Here is a 16,945-nt window from a genome sequence, read left to right as displayed (position 1 = left end):
AGACCTGGAGCAGCACAGGGAGCTGTCCACCGCTGCAGATTAGTGGCACGGGTAGATACCTCACCTGAATGTGACAGAACAGCTGGTGCCTCCGCACCTAGCCAGATTCACACTGAGAGGACACGGACGCCTGCCTGCCACACACAGCGAGCGCATCGTATAGGCCGTTCCGCTGTCATCTTATCCAACAACAAAACAACACTTTGTAATCTTTACAGAGGGCTACTGCTTCAACCAGTCTCGACTTAAGAGTGGATGCCGATGGTAGTGATATTGGTGTCAGCAGTGGGATGGGTTGTTAGATCTACAACACAAGAGGTCATTGTGTGGGACTGAGGGGCGAGGGAGGGAGGGAAAGGCAGGCCGCTGAGCTTCTCCTCAGCCTGGGAGATGACCTCATTCAGAGAACATACGCTCCTTATCGCCGCCTCTCTGGGCCTTGCTCCCATTTTCTTTCAGAGCAAACAATCCATTTTCTATACCTATAAACACTAACACTGAGAGCCTGGGGCTGGGTGGTACGCCACATTTCACAGAGCCTGGGGCTGGGTGGTACGCCACATTTCACAGAGCCTGGGGCTGGGTGGTACGCCACATTTCACAGAGCCTGGGGCTGGGTGGTACGCCACATTTCACAGAGCCTGGGGCTGGGTGGTACGCCACATTTCACAGAGCCTGGGGCTGGGTGGTACGCCACATTTCACAGAGCCTGGGGCTGGGTGGTACGCCACATTTCACAGAGCCTGGGGCTGCTGGGTGGTGGTACGCAACATTTCACAGAGCCTGGGGCTGGGTGGCCTGGCGCTGGGTGGTACGCCACATTTCACAGAGCCACACGCCACATTTCACAGAGCCTGGGGCTGGGTGGTACGCCACATTTCACAGAGCCTGGGGCTGGGTGGTACGCCACATTTCACAGAGCCTGGGGCTGGGTGGTACGCCACATTTCACAGAGCCTGGCGCTGGGTGGTACTTTCACAGAGCCTGGGGCTGGGTGGTACGCCACATTTCACAGAGCCTGGTACGCCACATTTCACAGAGCCTGGGTGGTTTCACAGAGCCTGGGGCCGGGTGGTACATTTCACAGAGCCTGGTACGCCACATTTCACAGAGCCTGGGGCCGGGTGGTACGCCACATTTCACAGAGCCTGGGGCCGGGTGGTACGCCACATTTCACAGAGCCTGGGGCCGGGTGGTACGCCACATTTCACAGAGCCTGGGGCCGGGTGGTACGCCACATTTCACAGAGCCTGGCGCTGGGTGGTACGCCACATTTCACAGAGCCTGGCGCTGGGTGGTACGCAACATTTCACAGAGCCTGGGGCTGGGTGGTACGCCACATTTCACAGAGCCTGGGGCTGGGTGGTACGCCACATTTCACAGAGCCTGGTGGGGCTGGGTGGTACGCCACATTTCACAGAGCCTGGGGCTGGGTGGTACGCCACATTTCACAGAGCCTGGGGCTGGGTGGTACGCCACATTTCACAGAGCCTGGGGCTGGGTGGTACGCCACATTTCACAGAGCCTGGCGCTGGGTGGTACGCCACATTTCACAGAGCCTGGGGCTGGGTGGTACGCCACATTTCACAGAGCCTGGGGCTGGGTGGTACGCCACATTTCACAGAGCCTGGGGCTGGGTGGTACGCCACATTTCACAGAGCCTGGGGCTGGGTGGTACGCCACATTTCACAGAGCCTGGGGCTGGGTGGTACGCCACATTTCACAGAGCCTGGGGCCGGGTGGTACGCCACATTTCACAGAGCCTGGGGCTGGGTGGTACGCCACATTTCACAGAGCCTGGGGCTGGGTGGTACGCCACATTTCACAGAGCCTGGGGCTGGGTGGTACGCCACATTTCACAGAGCCTGGGGCTGGGTGGTACGCCACATTTCACAGAGCCTGGGGCTGGGTGGTACGCCACATTTCACAGAGCCTGGCGCTGGGTGGTACGCCACATTTCACAGAGCCTGGGGCTGGGTGGTACGCCACATTTCACAGAGCCTGGGGCTGGGTGGTACGGGTGGTACGCCACATTTCACAGAGCCTGGGGCTGGGTGGTACGCCACATTTCACAGAGCCTGGGGCTGGGTGGTACGCCACATTTCACTACAAACCCGTATTGATTAATGGAACACTTTCACTTTTTACTTTACCATCACTACCGGTATTTCAGTGTTTGGTTATTTAAGAATGTGATACTCAACTCCGGCGCGCGTAATGTCCGTTTCTATAGTTTACGCTGTTTTCTACTTGAGCACGTCTTTCTCCCTCGTCCTGCATACCACTTCCCACACCAAGCCCTGCCGTTCACTCTGCCTACCACTTCCCACACCAAGCCCTACCGTTCACTCTGCCTACCACTTCCCACACCAAGCCCTGCCGTTCACTCTGCCTACCACTTCCCACACCAAGCCCTACCGTTCACTCTGCCTACCACTTCCCACACCAAGCCCTGCTGTTCACTCTGCCTACCACTTCCCACACCAAGCCCCGCTGTTCACTCTGCCTACCACTTCCCACACCAAGCCCCGCTGTTCACTCTGCTGCAGTCTGCCTACCACTTCCCACACCAAGCCCTGCTGTTCACTCTGCCTACCACTTCCCACACCAAGCCCTGCTGTTCACTCTGCCTACCACTTCCCACACCAAGCCCTGCCGTTCACTCTGCTGCAGTCTGCCTACCACTTCCCACACCAAGCCCTGCCGTTCACTCTGCATGCCACTTTCCACACCAAGCCCTGCTGTTCACTCTGCTGCAGTCTGCCTACCACTTCCCACCACTTCCCACACCAAGCCCTGCTGTTCACTCTGCTGCAGTCTGCCTACCACTTCCCACACCAAGCCCTGCCGTTCACTCTGCTGCAGTCTGCATACCACTTCCCACACCAAGCCCTGCCGTTCACTCTGCTGCAGTCTGCATACCACTTCCCACACCAAGCCCTGCCGTTCACTCTGCTGCAGTCTGCCTACCACTTCCCACACCAAGCCCCGTCGTTCACACCAAGCCCTGCCGTTCACTCTGCTGCAGTCTGCCTACCACTTCCCACACCAAGCCCTGCCGTTCACTCTGCTACAGTCTGCCTACCACTTCCCACACCAAGCCCTGCCGTTCACTCTGCTGCAGTCTGCCTACCACTTCCCACACCAAGCCCCGTCGTTCACTCTGCATGCCACTTCCCACACCAAGCCCTGCCGTTCACTCTGCTGCAGTCTGCCTACCACTTCCCACACCAAGCCCTGCCGTTCACTCTGCTACAGTCTGCCTACCACTTCCCACACCAAGCCCTGCCGTTCACTCTGCTGCAGTCTGCCTACCACTTCCCACACCAAGCCCTGCCGTTCACTCTGCTGCAGTCTGCATACCACTTCCCACACCAAGCCCTGCCGTTCACTCTGCTGCTGTCTGCATACCACTTCCCACACCAAGCCCTGCCGTTCACTCTGCTGCAGTCTGCATACCACTTCCCACACCAAGCCCTGCCGTTCACGCTGCTGCAGTCTGCATACCACTTCCCACACCAAGCCCTGCCGTTCACTCTGCTGCAGTCTGCATACCACTTCCCACACCAAGCCCTGCCGTTCACTCTGCTGCAGTCTGCATACCACTTCCCACACCAAGCCCTGCCGTTCACTCTGCTGCAGTCTGCATACCACTTCCCACACCAAGCCCTGCCGTTCACTCTGCTGCAGTCTGCCTACCACTTCCCACACCAAGCCCTGCCGTTCACTCTGCTGCAGTCTGCATACCACTTCCCACACCAAGCCCTGCCGTTCACTCTGCTGCAGTCTGCATACCACTTCCCACACCAAGCCCTGCCGTTCACTCTGCTGCAGTCTGCATACCACTTCCCACACCAAGCCCTGCCGTTCACTCTGCTGCAGTCTGCCTACCACTTCCCACACCAAGCCCTGCCGTTCACTCTGCTGCAGTCTGCCTACCACTTCCCACACCAAGCCCTGCCGTTCACTCTGCTGCAGTCTGCATACCACTTCCCACACCAAGCCCTGCCGTTCACTCTGCTGCAGTCTGCATACCACTTCCCACACCAAGCCCTGCCGTTCACTCTGCTGCAGTCTGCCTACCACTTCCCACACCAAGCCCTGCCGTTCACTCTGCTGCAGTCTGCCTACCACTTCCCACACCAAGCCCTGCCGTTCACTCTGCTGCAGTCTGCATACCACTTCCCACACCAAGCCCTGCCGTTCACTCTGCTGCAGTCTGCATACCACTTCCCACACCAAGCCCTGTCGTTCACTCTGCTGCAGTCTGCATTCCCACCACTGTTCACTCTGCCTACCACTTCAAGCCCTGCCGTTCACTCTGCTGCAGTCTGCATACCACTTCCCACACCAAGCCCTGTCATTCACTCTGCTGCAGTCTGCCTACCACTTCCCACACCAAGCCCTGCCGTTCACTCTGCTGCAGTCTGCCTACCACTTCCCACACCAAGCCCTGCCGTTCACTCTGCTGCAGTCTGCATGGTCAGATAGATGCAACAAGGATGTTGCTTTCCACAAGCGTTCTATATTAATGATTCGTTTCTGCATCTTGCCCTCTGCAAACTACTGTCTGCTAGTTTGTCTTTTCTTAGGAAGTTGTGGGGGAAAATGTATCTTGTTAGCCGCTAATCGCTAGTTATAGAATTAGAATAATCATTCAATTTCCATGATTCCAACAGCTCTCCAATTAACTAGGCCGAGATTTGTTTGGCCATCATGATGCACTGTATGGCAGTGTGGAAGAGATAAGTGAAGGAAATGAAGATGATTTTTTTTTTAAATGCAGATGGGTTGAACAGTATTAAACAACCAGAATGGGAAAAGGCTCATTGTTATTTATGTGTTGCCACCCTAGGCTCATGCACCAGGCAAAGAATATTTCAAACGTTATTATTCAAAAACACCATCAAAATACCATCACAAATGTGAAAAGTATTGTGATTTGATATTTTGGCCATATCACCCCACCCTAATAGAGAATGATTTCACATTCTTTCCCACTGGGAATGTTGTTTCACCATTTTTTGTAATGGTGTTAAGGTGCTTTTTCCTCAATTAAAAACAAAAATCTCACAAAACAGTCATTGTGTTTGCTTGTAATCTAGTCATAAACCGCAAACTGATAACACAGCCGCTAATCCTTCAGGCAAACAGACCAGTGGCAAAATAGCTGAACAAATATAGTCATTCATTCAAACAACGTCCATTTTTACAGGTTAGTTCGCTACTTGAGTCATCTCTCTCAGCTCCTCCTCCATGCTGCTTTCACACAGAGACATAGCCCCGCCCCCTGTCACTCAAGGAGCGCATTTGTTTTTCCTTGAGCACGAGACACTTGCGTTCCGTCTGCATGGTCAATGCAGCACATGCAACATTGTTGATGACAACAATGCTGTTTTCACTTTGCTTCTTAATAAAAATCCACCAGCTTTCTATAATTACACTATTAGTTTGTTTCTTACATCTGCAAACAGCTAATGTGTATTTTCTTAGGAAATTGATCCTACAGCTTCTTAGCTGCTAATGCTAAACGCTAATAAAGTCAGCGCAAACGTAATTAGCTATACAGCCTGATAATACCAGCGGTGTAGACCTCAATCGGCATGTTTGTGCAGCAGTATCAAAGAGGAATAGGTGAAGCAAGAATATGTTAGCTACATAAAGTAGCTAAGAACAAGCATTCAATGTAGCCAAAGACTATTGAGTCCCCAGGAAACACATAAAACCATTTTTGTTCATATTCTGTCACATGAACTCCTCCCTGGAATTTGTATTATCTGTGATGTCACTGTATTCAGTGCCCACTATTATATTCAGAATATAGAATGAGAATAATCATTCTATATCCCACAAATATATACAAAAAGCATTTGATAATACATTGAATTTGGCCTTTACTACAGCCCATAGAAACGCATTGAATAACACGTTCATAGATGTCAATGCAAAAAATAAAAATCATAGTTTGATACCTTATTCATTATCGGTCCTCTATCTAGGAGTTAAAAGAAATGATCTCCATACTTCCATTATTTATGTTTTACTGTTACCAAGGTACCTTCAGACCAGTCGCGTGATACTTGTGGGGGTCGTAGAGCAAAACGGAGAACATTTTCATGATACGACCGATCTTCGGGATGTCTCCTGGCCTGACAAACGGCACTATAGCTCTGCCACTTTTCACCGCAGATGCGGAATGCCGACATGGGCATATTGACACGCAGCCCATGCTAAAAAAACAGATATCTATAACTTAAACTGACAGATTTTGATGGGGATATAAATGATGTTGCATCAACATCCTTAAGGATTATAAAAAACTTTCTGAGCTGAGCGCAGGTCCGCTCTCTGTCAGGGTGAAACAACTAAGCCGAGGCTTACAGATTGAAAGGGCAATGCCGCAGTCACACTCAAACGCCAAGGTGAAATCAGAGTCATCGTTTACGACACTTCCTCAGACCAATAAAACAGAGAAAGTTAACATGTAGCCGTGTGGCAAGGAGCAGGGGGAAACGGACGAAACAGGCTGAGCCTTGGGGTCTCCTCTCTACATATTTGATGGTGTGGTGCTACAGGACGCTGGTCTCGGTTGCCCCTGTAAAACGCATCACAGAAGCGTTACAGAAACGCCACAAGCTGTCGAGACAGGTCAATTATTCATAGTTGATTCATCGCCACTTGTGTCTTGTCAGGAGAAGTTGAAGGTTGCAAGACGCACACAAATTGATCTATTATAGCATTTATTGAAACCATTTCAGTGGTGGTGTTGAAACCATTTCAGTGGTGGTGTTGAAACCATTTCAGTGGGGGTATTGAAACCATTTCAGTGGTGGTGTTGAAACCATTTCAGTGGTGGTGGTATTGAAACCATTTCAGTGGTGGTGTTGAAACCATTTCAGTGGTGGTGTTGAAACCATTTCAGTGGTGGTGTTGAAACCATTTCAGTGGTGGTGGTGTTGAAACCATTTCAGTGGTGGTGGTATTGAAACCATTTCAGTGGTGGTGGTATTGAAACCATTTCAGTGGTGGTGGTATTGAAACCATTTCAGTGGTGGTGGTATTGAAACCATTTCAGTGGTGGTGGTATTGAAACCATTTCAGTGGTGGTGGTATTGAAACCATTTCAGTGGTGGTGGTATTGAAACCATTTCAGTGGTGGTGGTATTGAAACCATTTCAGTGGTGGTGGTATTGAAACCATTTCAGTGGTGGTGGTATTGAAACCATTTCAGTGGTGGTGGTATTGAAACCATTTCAGTGGTGGTGGTATTGAAACCATTTCAGTGGTGGGGGTATTGAAACCATTTCAGTGGTGGTGTTGAAACCATTTCAGTGGTGGTGTTGAAACCATTTCAGTGGTGGTGTTGAAACCATTTCAGTGGGGGTATTGAAACAATTTCAGTGGGGGTATTGAAACCATTTCAGTGGTGGTGGTATTGAAACCATTTCAGTGGTGGTGGTATTGAAACCATTTCAGTGGTGGTGGTATTGAAACCATTTCAGTGGTGGTGGTATTGAAACCATTTCAGTGGTGGTGGTATTGAAATTTCAGTGGTGGTGGTATTGAAACAGTGGTGGTGGTATTGAAATAATTTCAGTGGTGGTGGTATTGAAACCATTTCAGTGGTGGTGGTATTGAAACCATTTCAGTGGTGGGGGTATTGAAACCATTTCAGTGGTGGGGGTATTGAAACCATTTCAGTGGTGGTGGTGGGGGGGGGTATTGAAACCATTTCAGTGGTGGTGGTGGGGGGGGGGGGTAATGAAACCATTTCAGTGGTGGTGGGGGGGGGGGGTATTGAAACCATTTCAGTGGTGGTGGTGGGGGGGGGGGTATTGAAACCATTTCAGTGGTGGTGGGGGGGGGGGTATTGAAACCATTTCAGTGGTGGTGGTGGGGGGGGGGGGGTATTGAAACCATTTCAGTGGTGGTGGGGGGGGTATTGAAACAATTTCAGTGGTGGTGGTGGGGGGGGGGGGGAAACCATTTCAGGGGTGGTGGTGGTATTGAAACCATTGCAGTGGTGGTGGTGGGGGGGGGGGTATTGAAACCATTTCAGGGGTGGTGGTGGTATTGAAACCATTGCAGTGGTGGTGGTGGTGGTGGTGGGGTATTGAAACCATTTCAGTGGTGGTGGTGGGGGTATTGAAACCATTTCAGTGGTGGTGGGGGGGTATTGAAACCATTTCAGTGGTGGTGGTGGGGGTATTGAAACCATTTCAGTGGTGGTGGGGGTGGAGGTATTGAAACCATTTCAGTGGTGGTGGGGTATTGTTCTACTAAATGTTTCAAAAACGTCAAGCTCCTCCTGCAGGATCGTCACAAGCCAGATCTGACTCGTCTCCAGTTAACAGATCAGATTGAGTTCAAATTCAAAAAGAGTAGGTATGTTGGGGAGGGAACACTGAGGGTAAGTGCACGCCAAGTTAGCCTAAACTCCTCAGCTAGCTGCTAGCCTAATGCTTTGCCATTCCTCTCAGAAGAGAGGAGAGAATGCAGGCGCAGAGGACGAGCTGAATGCTCAGTTCTTCACCTCCCTGCTTGGTGTGTTCAAAAAAAAGACGAACATGGGAAACGCCGACAAATAATGCAGTGACTTCCATGGAGCCTAATTGTTAGCCCCCCATCTGCAGCAACAGCCAGCCCAGAGAATCAAATGACTCACTACAGAGAGCAGAAACAAATGAGACAAGAGGGAAACCGTTGGAAGAAGAGGGGGGGGGACGGGGAGGCCCTTCTCCTTGTTGCTGAGGAATGTGTGTGTGGAGGGAGGGGCGATTGAAATAAACAGGCAGCTAGTCTCAAGTGACCTCTTACAACTCACATTCAAATTAGTCACAGGAAAACCGGAGTAGAGACAGACGCACCTCGCTGAGAAACAACAAATTACACAGCAAACGGGACACAAAGGAGTAGAGTTTAAGGGCTTTGTTTTCAGCCATTTTATAAAGCTCATGAAACAGGCTGGTCTTCTTGTCTTTCCCAGAGTCTAAGCCAAACAACTTCAGCAGCCCTTTCCTGCCTGAAATGGGTGTTACTTCCTTTGGTTAGGCATGTTGTTTCGCACATCCCAAAAATGGACAGGGAGAAGCAGGGTAGGTCAAAGTCCAGGGAGGATGAGGTTCCCAAGCCAAAAAAATCGCAAAGATAAACAAAAGAGCCAAGAGAACGGTTGTGACATAACTTTTACAACATCGCCAAACTTTGTCATGTCCCATCACGTCATGCATCATTTCTCCTCCAGATTCTCAGAGAACGACTAAACTGAACAACAGTCCACAAAACCTTTGTGCAGCATCCATTTTCTAGCTTATCGAATTAAAAAAGTAGAGGAGAAAAAAAAAAGGCAGTCAAACGCAGAAAGGGTGTCAGGGAAAACCAGACAACTGGGGCAGAGGTTGTGGCCTGAGATAACGGTGCAGGCAGGGCCTGTCGGAGGATGCCTTTATCAGCTGCACAGGGCTGCGGGCCAGAAGCCTGGCTGATCTCAGACACCAGCGTGCAGGCATCAGATAGATAGAGAGAGAGAGCCTCCGAGCCTGGGACATCCTCTGGCCATCCAATTTATTACCCACGGAGCACGGGGAGGGAGAGAGAGAGTCATGTCGGGGGAGGGAGAGAGAGAGAGAGAGTCATGCCGGGGGAGGGAGAGAGAGAGAGAGCCGGGGGAGGGAGAGAGAGAGAGTCATGCCAGATGAGGGAGAGAGAGAGAGTCATGCCGGGGGAGGGAGGGAGAGAGAGAGTCATGCCGGGGGAGGGAGGGAGAGAGAGAGCCAGAGAGTCATGCAAGGGGTCAGGGGGGAGGGAGAGAGAGTCATGCCGGGGGAGGGAGGGAGAGAGAGAGAGAGAGAGAGAGAGAGTCATGCCGGGGGAGGGAGGGAGAGAGAGAGAGAGAGTCATGCAAGGGGAGGGAGGGAGAGAGAGAGAGAGTCATGCCAGGGGAGGGAGAGAGAGAGAGAGTCATGCCGGGGGAGGGAGAGAGAGAGAGAGACATGCCAGAGGAGGGAGAGAGAGAGAGAGAGAGAGGAGGGAGAGAGAGAGAGAGAGAGACATGCCAGAGGAGGGAGAGAGAGAGGGTCATGCCAGGGGAGGGAGAAAGAGAGGGTCATGCCAGGGGAGGGAGAGAGAGAGAGAAGTCAGAGCCACAACTAAGCTATACAACAGGCAGCTCAGTAAAGCTGCTCACAGAATGGGTATTGTTAATTAAATTCTAGCTTATAAGTAGTGCCTTGGGAGGGAAGCAGAGGCACGGGTGTGGAGGGGGACAGAGACGCATATCAGCTTTCAGCCTGCACAACAACCGTGCCCTGAGCCCCCTCCCCTCCTATAGTCTCTCCATTCAATAGCTTAGGTATTTCAAAGCCCCAGGCGCCATCTTGCTTTGCGAGCAGCACTCAATCTTGTTAGACGGCAAATTGATTGTGTGTCAAAGGTTAGTGCAGGTCTCTGCCCTGCGCTGGCAAAGGGTCAGCCTACGGCCACGCTCGCAGAAGGTCACCCTACGGCAAGAAATGAAGTAGTAACCGGCACAGTTGAGACCGATGGAGAACTTTTCTCTTCTGTAATCTTTCAAGACCAACTCTAAACCTTGACGCTCTCCCAGGGGCTTGGCACAGATTCCCTTTCTAAACAGTAAACAAAAGACCTATCCATTACGAGGAATCGGTGCCACGCACAACCTGCAGCACATTTGTGGTACAAATCAGGGTTCAAATGGAAATTGTAACGAGAGGGCCCTCGGCACAGATTAGGATTTAACTGTAGAAAAAGTCAGGGGGTTGACATCCAAAGAGGTCTCTATATACAGTCTGATACTATACTGATTTACAGCCCTGACTCCCACCTCTAAACCAATAGCCTGTACTTCAACAGCCTTCCAGAATGTCATAGAATCTCCTGCCAACAGAAAATATTGCAGTTTGCTTGTTGGCATGTCAACGGCAAATGGTTAAACATTTTTATTTTTTTAATACATGTCGGCTGTCACCTCGCAACTGCTGCGCACGGGATTTTCAAAAGCGCCTGTCAACTCCACCAAAGTGACCTTGAGTGGCTCAATACAAGGACCTAGGCTAGACACGCATCTCAGTGCCAAGCTAAGCCAAGGAACTGGGAGCCGTTGTTTCACACAGGGGTTAACGCTCACTGGTGTTGGCTGTCCCCTCACCATTTAAACAGCTGCACACACACACACACACACACACACACACACACACACACACACACACCAAGTTGTAGGCGGGGGAATGTGTTATATAAGTGTGTATGCAGGGAATATGTGTTATACACACACACACACACACAAGTTGTAGGCGGAGGAATGTGTTATATGTGTGTGTATGCAGGGAATATGTGTTATACACACACACACAGACACACAAACGTGTGTGTTAGTGATGTGCGGGTTGACCCATTACCCGCAGTACCGACAGGGTGGGTTAACTGTGTGGATAAAGGGCGGGTGGGTTGAATAAAGAGGAAACAGTAACTTTGAAAATCCATCATTCTTGTGCAATTTATATCTGTATTCCACATTGACTTTATCTGGCATTATTGTGTAAGCTTTAGGGCCCGACTGTACGCGCCAAATAGCCTACACAGCCAAATGCTTTTGGTAACAGGCAGGATAAGGTCTATAACCTCTCACATAGCCTTAATATTAACTCATGCAGAATTAAGCATTTCTTGCAGTAAAATGATACACAAAATATATGCCAAACTTTGACTTCGGAAGAGGAGAAATATGATTTCTTTATTTCAGCATCTGGAGAGAATGAAAGCGCAGTTAGCACCTCAACACACTCCCTATCTTTATCAGCATCATAAAAGCTGAGTAATTCAAACACAGAAAATGTGTATCCAAGGCGAACTGAAATCTTATCAGAAACATGTTGGGTCATTTTTACAACTTTCCATTTCCTACAACCGGTCAAACCGAGGTCATATGGACATTTTGCACAGAAAATATTTCATTGTTTTTGTTATTGTATTCCCCCCAGTCCCTAAAGGCCTTTGCTGCGCCAAAGAAGCATCGATGACATGACTTTACTGATGTCAACTAGATTAAAGCATTCATTCTATCGATTTATGACATTCTGGTGAGCAGGCTACTGTCAGATGACGGAAGGCCATTTTTTTGGTCTTATTTACACCGGGCCCCTGTTTAGAATTTCCAACATTTGAATAAGTTATTTGTTAGTTAACTTGTCTATAATTCAGTATATGCATGCAGCTTCACATCTGTCATGTGGCCCAGAAAACTAAATAAACCTGTGTTCATTTTCTATATTAGCGGGTCGGGTAAGGGCCTCAGATTTTCACAGTCTGGCGGTTTCGGCTGGGTTATGAGCAATTGCAATTGCACCACTAGTGTGTGTGCAGGGAATGTGTTATATACGTGCATGTGCAGCTGTTGGCAGGGCTCTGAAGGAGAGGCAACTGGAAGAGAATCTTAACTTTCTTTCCCTTCCCTTCTTTACTGTAGCTGCCCGTTTAGACAGAGGAGAGGCCATTTTTCTGTGTGGTCAAAGGTACATCTCTCTCTGCGTGCGAGATATGGAGATATGTGTGTTCTTACACCACCTGTGAGTAAATGAGGATTCTCACGACGAACACCTTAATATGTGCTTTTATCTACACACTGAGTATTTCTCCCCAAAGAGTCTTGAGTAAAACAATGCCGCTGAAATATTGACAATAAAAAGTATCCTCGTCTTTGTTGAAAAGTATTTCCTTCACCATGTCTGGTTGTCATTCAGTCACCAATCAGCAGGCACCAGGGTGACCTTGACTAATGATAGACAGGTTGGATTCCTATAGTGTCACTTACTATGCAACCAAAATAGAATCCCGAGTTGTAAGCTACTTCCTGGATAAATCTCCTAATGCCTCAATGGAACTCAAAATGAATCAAACAACAATGCGAGAGGTTAAATTAACAAAATCACTGCAGACTGCAAGCTTTTGTCCCCAACAGAAGTCACAATGAGCTGCGATGTTTACCCTCCCTGCCGACTGAAACCGCAGTCGACATTTGCATAACCCGAATGGCACGCAAATGTACCTCACACAACTAGCTTCCCGCTGTGATTAATAGGTCTACTTTCTAAACATCATCCTGCCATGTCATGGGAATGCTTCTCACTGCACTTAGATGAGGGTTTCACTCAATTTCAGGAATCCACATTTACAGGGTGCGCTTTGATGGGGGTAGGCTCATGCCGCCAAGCTCAAGTCCAAAAGACTAAGCAGACGGCTTTAGCCAAGAGCCTTCTCTGCACTGGGTGTTATTTTCCTAACACACCCACTAAACATTTGGCAGAGGGGTGAAGTTTGGACGGCTGCTGTAGTAACCCCGGTAAACGGTCGAGCTGTGTGGCTGGAGAGAGCAGAAGGCAGTATGTGAATTGTGAAACCTCATGCGCAGCCAGGGATGAGGGGCCCAGGATCTGGCCCAGACATGGAGTCTTAAAAACACCCCCACACTCTGAGTAACAAGCCCGGGAGGGTGCAGCCACATCGGGCTGCCAGCTGAGTGTGCACCGTGGCCAGCCTTACAAAGCTGCCTGGGTAAACAGATTCAGTGTGTGAGAGAGAGGCTTACTGTGGATTCTGGTCAATTATTTTGTTTGTCTGAGGGGGGAGACAGGTAGGCAGGATAGAAGAAAGAGAGAAAAAGGCCCCTAGTTTCCTGTGTCTCCCCAGAAGGAAAAACAGCTTTGACTAAACCAGCAGGTGATGGAAGGAAAGGGTTGAGTAGAGCTTGTTGCAGGGTAATCATTTCAGGAATGTTTAACTGGAGAAGTAGAGGTTGAAAGTTTATCTAAACTGGCCTTTATGGGAGACTGGAGCAAAGAAATCTTGTTCTACAAGATGTGACAGTACTCCCTTTTGTTTTATCTGGTTTGAAAAAAATGTGTGCACATTTGACTTGACACATTTGGTTCTATATTTGGCGTGAAACTCAGTTTTACTGATGCAATATTTTTCCTGTCCTTTTTGCATTAAATTAGAATACACGAAATATACAGCTAAAAGTTTTTTAATTCCAGGAAAGTGATTGATGTCAGCTGCCCACAGAGATAAGGACAGTGAGGGGAAAGTGGCGCTCTCTAGCGTTACCTACTCAATTACATAAAACACACTCCTGTCATGAATTGTACATTGTGTATAACAGAAAAGGACCGAAATAAGAGCACAGACTTATATTAACTATACATCTTAAGTGGCATACTAGAACAATATCACGCGACAACAACGCTGAGAATATGGGCCCGACAAAAAGACGACATAGAAAAACAAGACTATGTCAAATGAAGACAAAGCTACACAATTCCTGCCTAATCATCGGGGATTTTCTTCCGCACCCAACGTATGTTTTAGAGCGTCATTTAACTGCACAACGCTGGTTATCTTTGCAAGGCAAACAACTCCACTGCCCATTGTTTCAAACCCCGAAAGGCAACAGCCGGGGCACATTCCGATGTTGTGCAATTCCACCAGATTCTGATAAGCAAATACTGTACGGTATGGAAACGAGCTGCTTAGGACTGAATACAGACAGATATATTGCTGTACTTGTTATGAAGCTTCATGTTTGATTACAACATGGTTATAGTACTTAACTACCAATCCTACTCCGTTGAATTAGATGAAACCTGCATCCTGGCAACAATACATCCTCTATAGAACAAACTATCACATTCACTTACATAATACGAGGTAGGCTAAAGACAAGACTACAGCTGAAATGTAAACGTCTGGCTATCAAACAGTTTCTTCCTGGAACTGGGACACATACTAACTTAACTAGTTTATCGGTCCTGGCTAAGTTAGCTAGTTAGCATGCAAAAACCCCCACAAAAAAATTACTTTTCACTTCGTCCTCAAATCAGAGAACAACAGGACATGTTAACTACAAATACATCCTTGAGGTTTTGTGGTAGGGAATAAATATCCTTGTTGGATGGTGCAAGAGTTTCATTTCCTCGCAGTTCTCACTTTGTAAAGTTAAAAGAAGAAGTTGTGTTGCCCAGTGCGATAATGTAGCTCGTTAGCTATGTTAGCTAGGTAGCTACCATGCATGCGCTCCCCTATGCAGCAAGCATGCCCACAGAGCCCTAGGGACAGCGCCGTAGTCACTCCTTCCCTCCCAACTACCCCATTTCTCCACGGCCTTTTACCTTCATCGAGAAGCCGGTCAAGGTGTGTAAAGATACCGCACAGATTTGGCAAACTGGTCATCAGCTTCTTTTCGTTTAACAATTGCATCAAATAGTCAGGACTCGGCCTCGGTCTCTCCTTCACCTCGATCTCTCCAACCATCATCTTTGCGTCTAGAGTGCGAGCGAGCCTCCAACAGAATCCTGTTTTATGAAAAGAAAACAAATGCTAAAGAAAAACTTGAAAGATCAAATCCTTTGTTCCTCCCACGTTTCGATTGCTGTAGTTAGACGACCCTCTGAACCAAAATCGGATTTAATTTGTTGTTAGAGCTGAGAGAGGGGGAAAATAAGCACTATCTCCTCCCAAAGACTGTATCGCCGTGTACTCTCCTCTACTCCGCGCTCAGGGACGTTCCGATCCACCACTGTTAACTGCAGCGAGTATTCGCCAAAAGCTTGCGTCCCCTCTTCGCCTATTGGTCAAAAGCGCCTTCAAGGGACTGGTGATATCACCAATAAGCACAAGGTACTGCACCATGAGGGCGGTGAAGTGCCAGTAGGTGATCTACAGCGATTAGAACCAATTGTGGACAGTACAGAGAAAGTGAATTTACAGATTTCATACACAGGTTGTATGGGGCTCGAAAAATTATATTTCAGTAGTTGCGGAGAAATCAAAAGCATAGGAGACTTTGGAAATATTGCAAATGAAACATTATTACATTTAAATTTACGTTTTGGTCATTTAGCAGAGGCTATTATCCAGAGCAACTTAAAGACTTAACTTAGGGTTAAGTGCCTTGCTGAAGGGCACATCGATAGATGAGGGTTCAGAAAGCTTTTCACAGATGGCTGACTAGTTTTTGGCATAAAGACCAGTAGGAGGTAAAGGAGCATGGGGAAGTTCTCCCTGTCAACACTTATCTAATGATTCATTTTTCAATTTGATGGAGATAATTATATTCAATGTTATGGTGTACCCCCGCACCTCTCCTCGCATCTTCAAGAGTGATATGATAGAAACCAATGGTTGACTTTTACAAACATATTTTATCAGTCCCTATCCCAGTCTGCTGTCCCCACATGCTTCAAGATGGCCACCATTGTTCCTGTTCCCAAGAAAGCTAAGGTAACTGAATTAAATGACTATCGCCCCGTAGCACTCACTTCTGTCATCATGAAGTGCTTTGAGAGACTAGTCAAGGACCATATCACCTCCACCTTACCTGTCACCCTAGGCCCACTCCAATTTCCTTACCACTCCAATAGGTCCACAGACGACGCCATCACCATCACACTGCACACTGCCTAATCCCATCTGGACAAGAGGAATACCTCACCTCTTCAACCTCAGGAGGCTGAAAAAATGTGTCTTGTCACCGAAAACCCTCAGTAACTTTTACAGGTGCACAATCGAGAGCATCCTGTCGGGCTGTATCACCGTCTGGTACAGCAGCTGCACCGCCCACAACCACAAGGCTCTCCAGAGGGTGGTGCGGTCTGCACAATGCATCACCGGGGGCAAACTACCTGCCCTCCAGGACACCTACAAGCACCGATGACACAGGAAGGCAAAAAAGATCATCAAGGACAACAACCACCCGAGCCACTACCTGTTCACCCCACTTCCATCCAGAAGGCGAAGTCAGTACAGGTGCATCAGAGCTGGGACAGAGAGATTGAAAACAGCTTCAATCTCAATGCCATCAGATTGTTAAACAGCCACCATTAGCACAGAGAGGCGGCTGCCTACCTACAGACTTGATACTTTAATATATAGA

General features: G+C 48.6%; 1 protein-coding gene across 4 annotated transcripts in view; it reads right to left on the bottom strand.

The window, feature by feature from the left end:
* LOC139375387 (protein quaking-A-like) overlaps positions 1-15,591 on the bottom strand; it is a 131,356-nt gene extending 115,765 nt beyond the window's left edge. For all 4 annotated transcript variants that reach the window (XR_011627788.1, XM_071117119.1, XM_071117121.1 and 1 more), the window contains exon 1: positions 15,183-15,591. Coding sequence is in view for 3 of the 4 variants with exons in the window: in XM_071117119.1 (XP_070973220.1) it covers positions 15,183-15,327 (145 nt within the window). In the remaining variant the exon portion in view is untranslated. The remainder of the gene's footprint in view (positions 1-15,182) is intronic.
* Between the last annotated feature and the right edge of the window lie 1,354 nt (positions 15,592-16,945).

This window comes from Oncorhynchus clarkii, chromosome 19 (genome assembly GCF_045791955.1).
Source record: "Oncorhynchus clarkii lewisi isolate Uvic-CL-2024 chromosome 19, UVic_Ocla_1.0, whole genome shotgun sequence".
NCBI classification, from domain to species: domain Eukaryota; kingdom Metazoa; phylum Chordata; class Actinopteri; order Salmoniformes; family Salmonidae; genus Oncorhynchus; species Oncorhynchus clarkii.
Note: the sequence above shows the minus strand (reverse complement) of the source record. Positions and strands in the feature narration are given on the sequence as shown.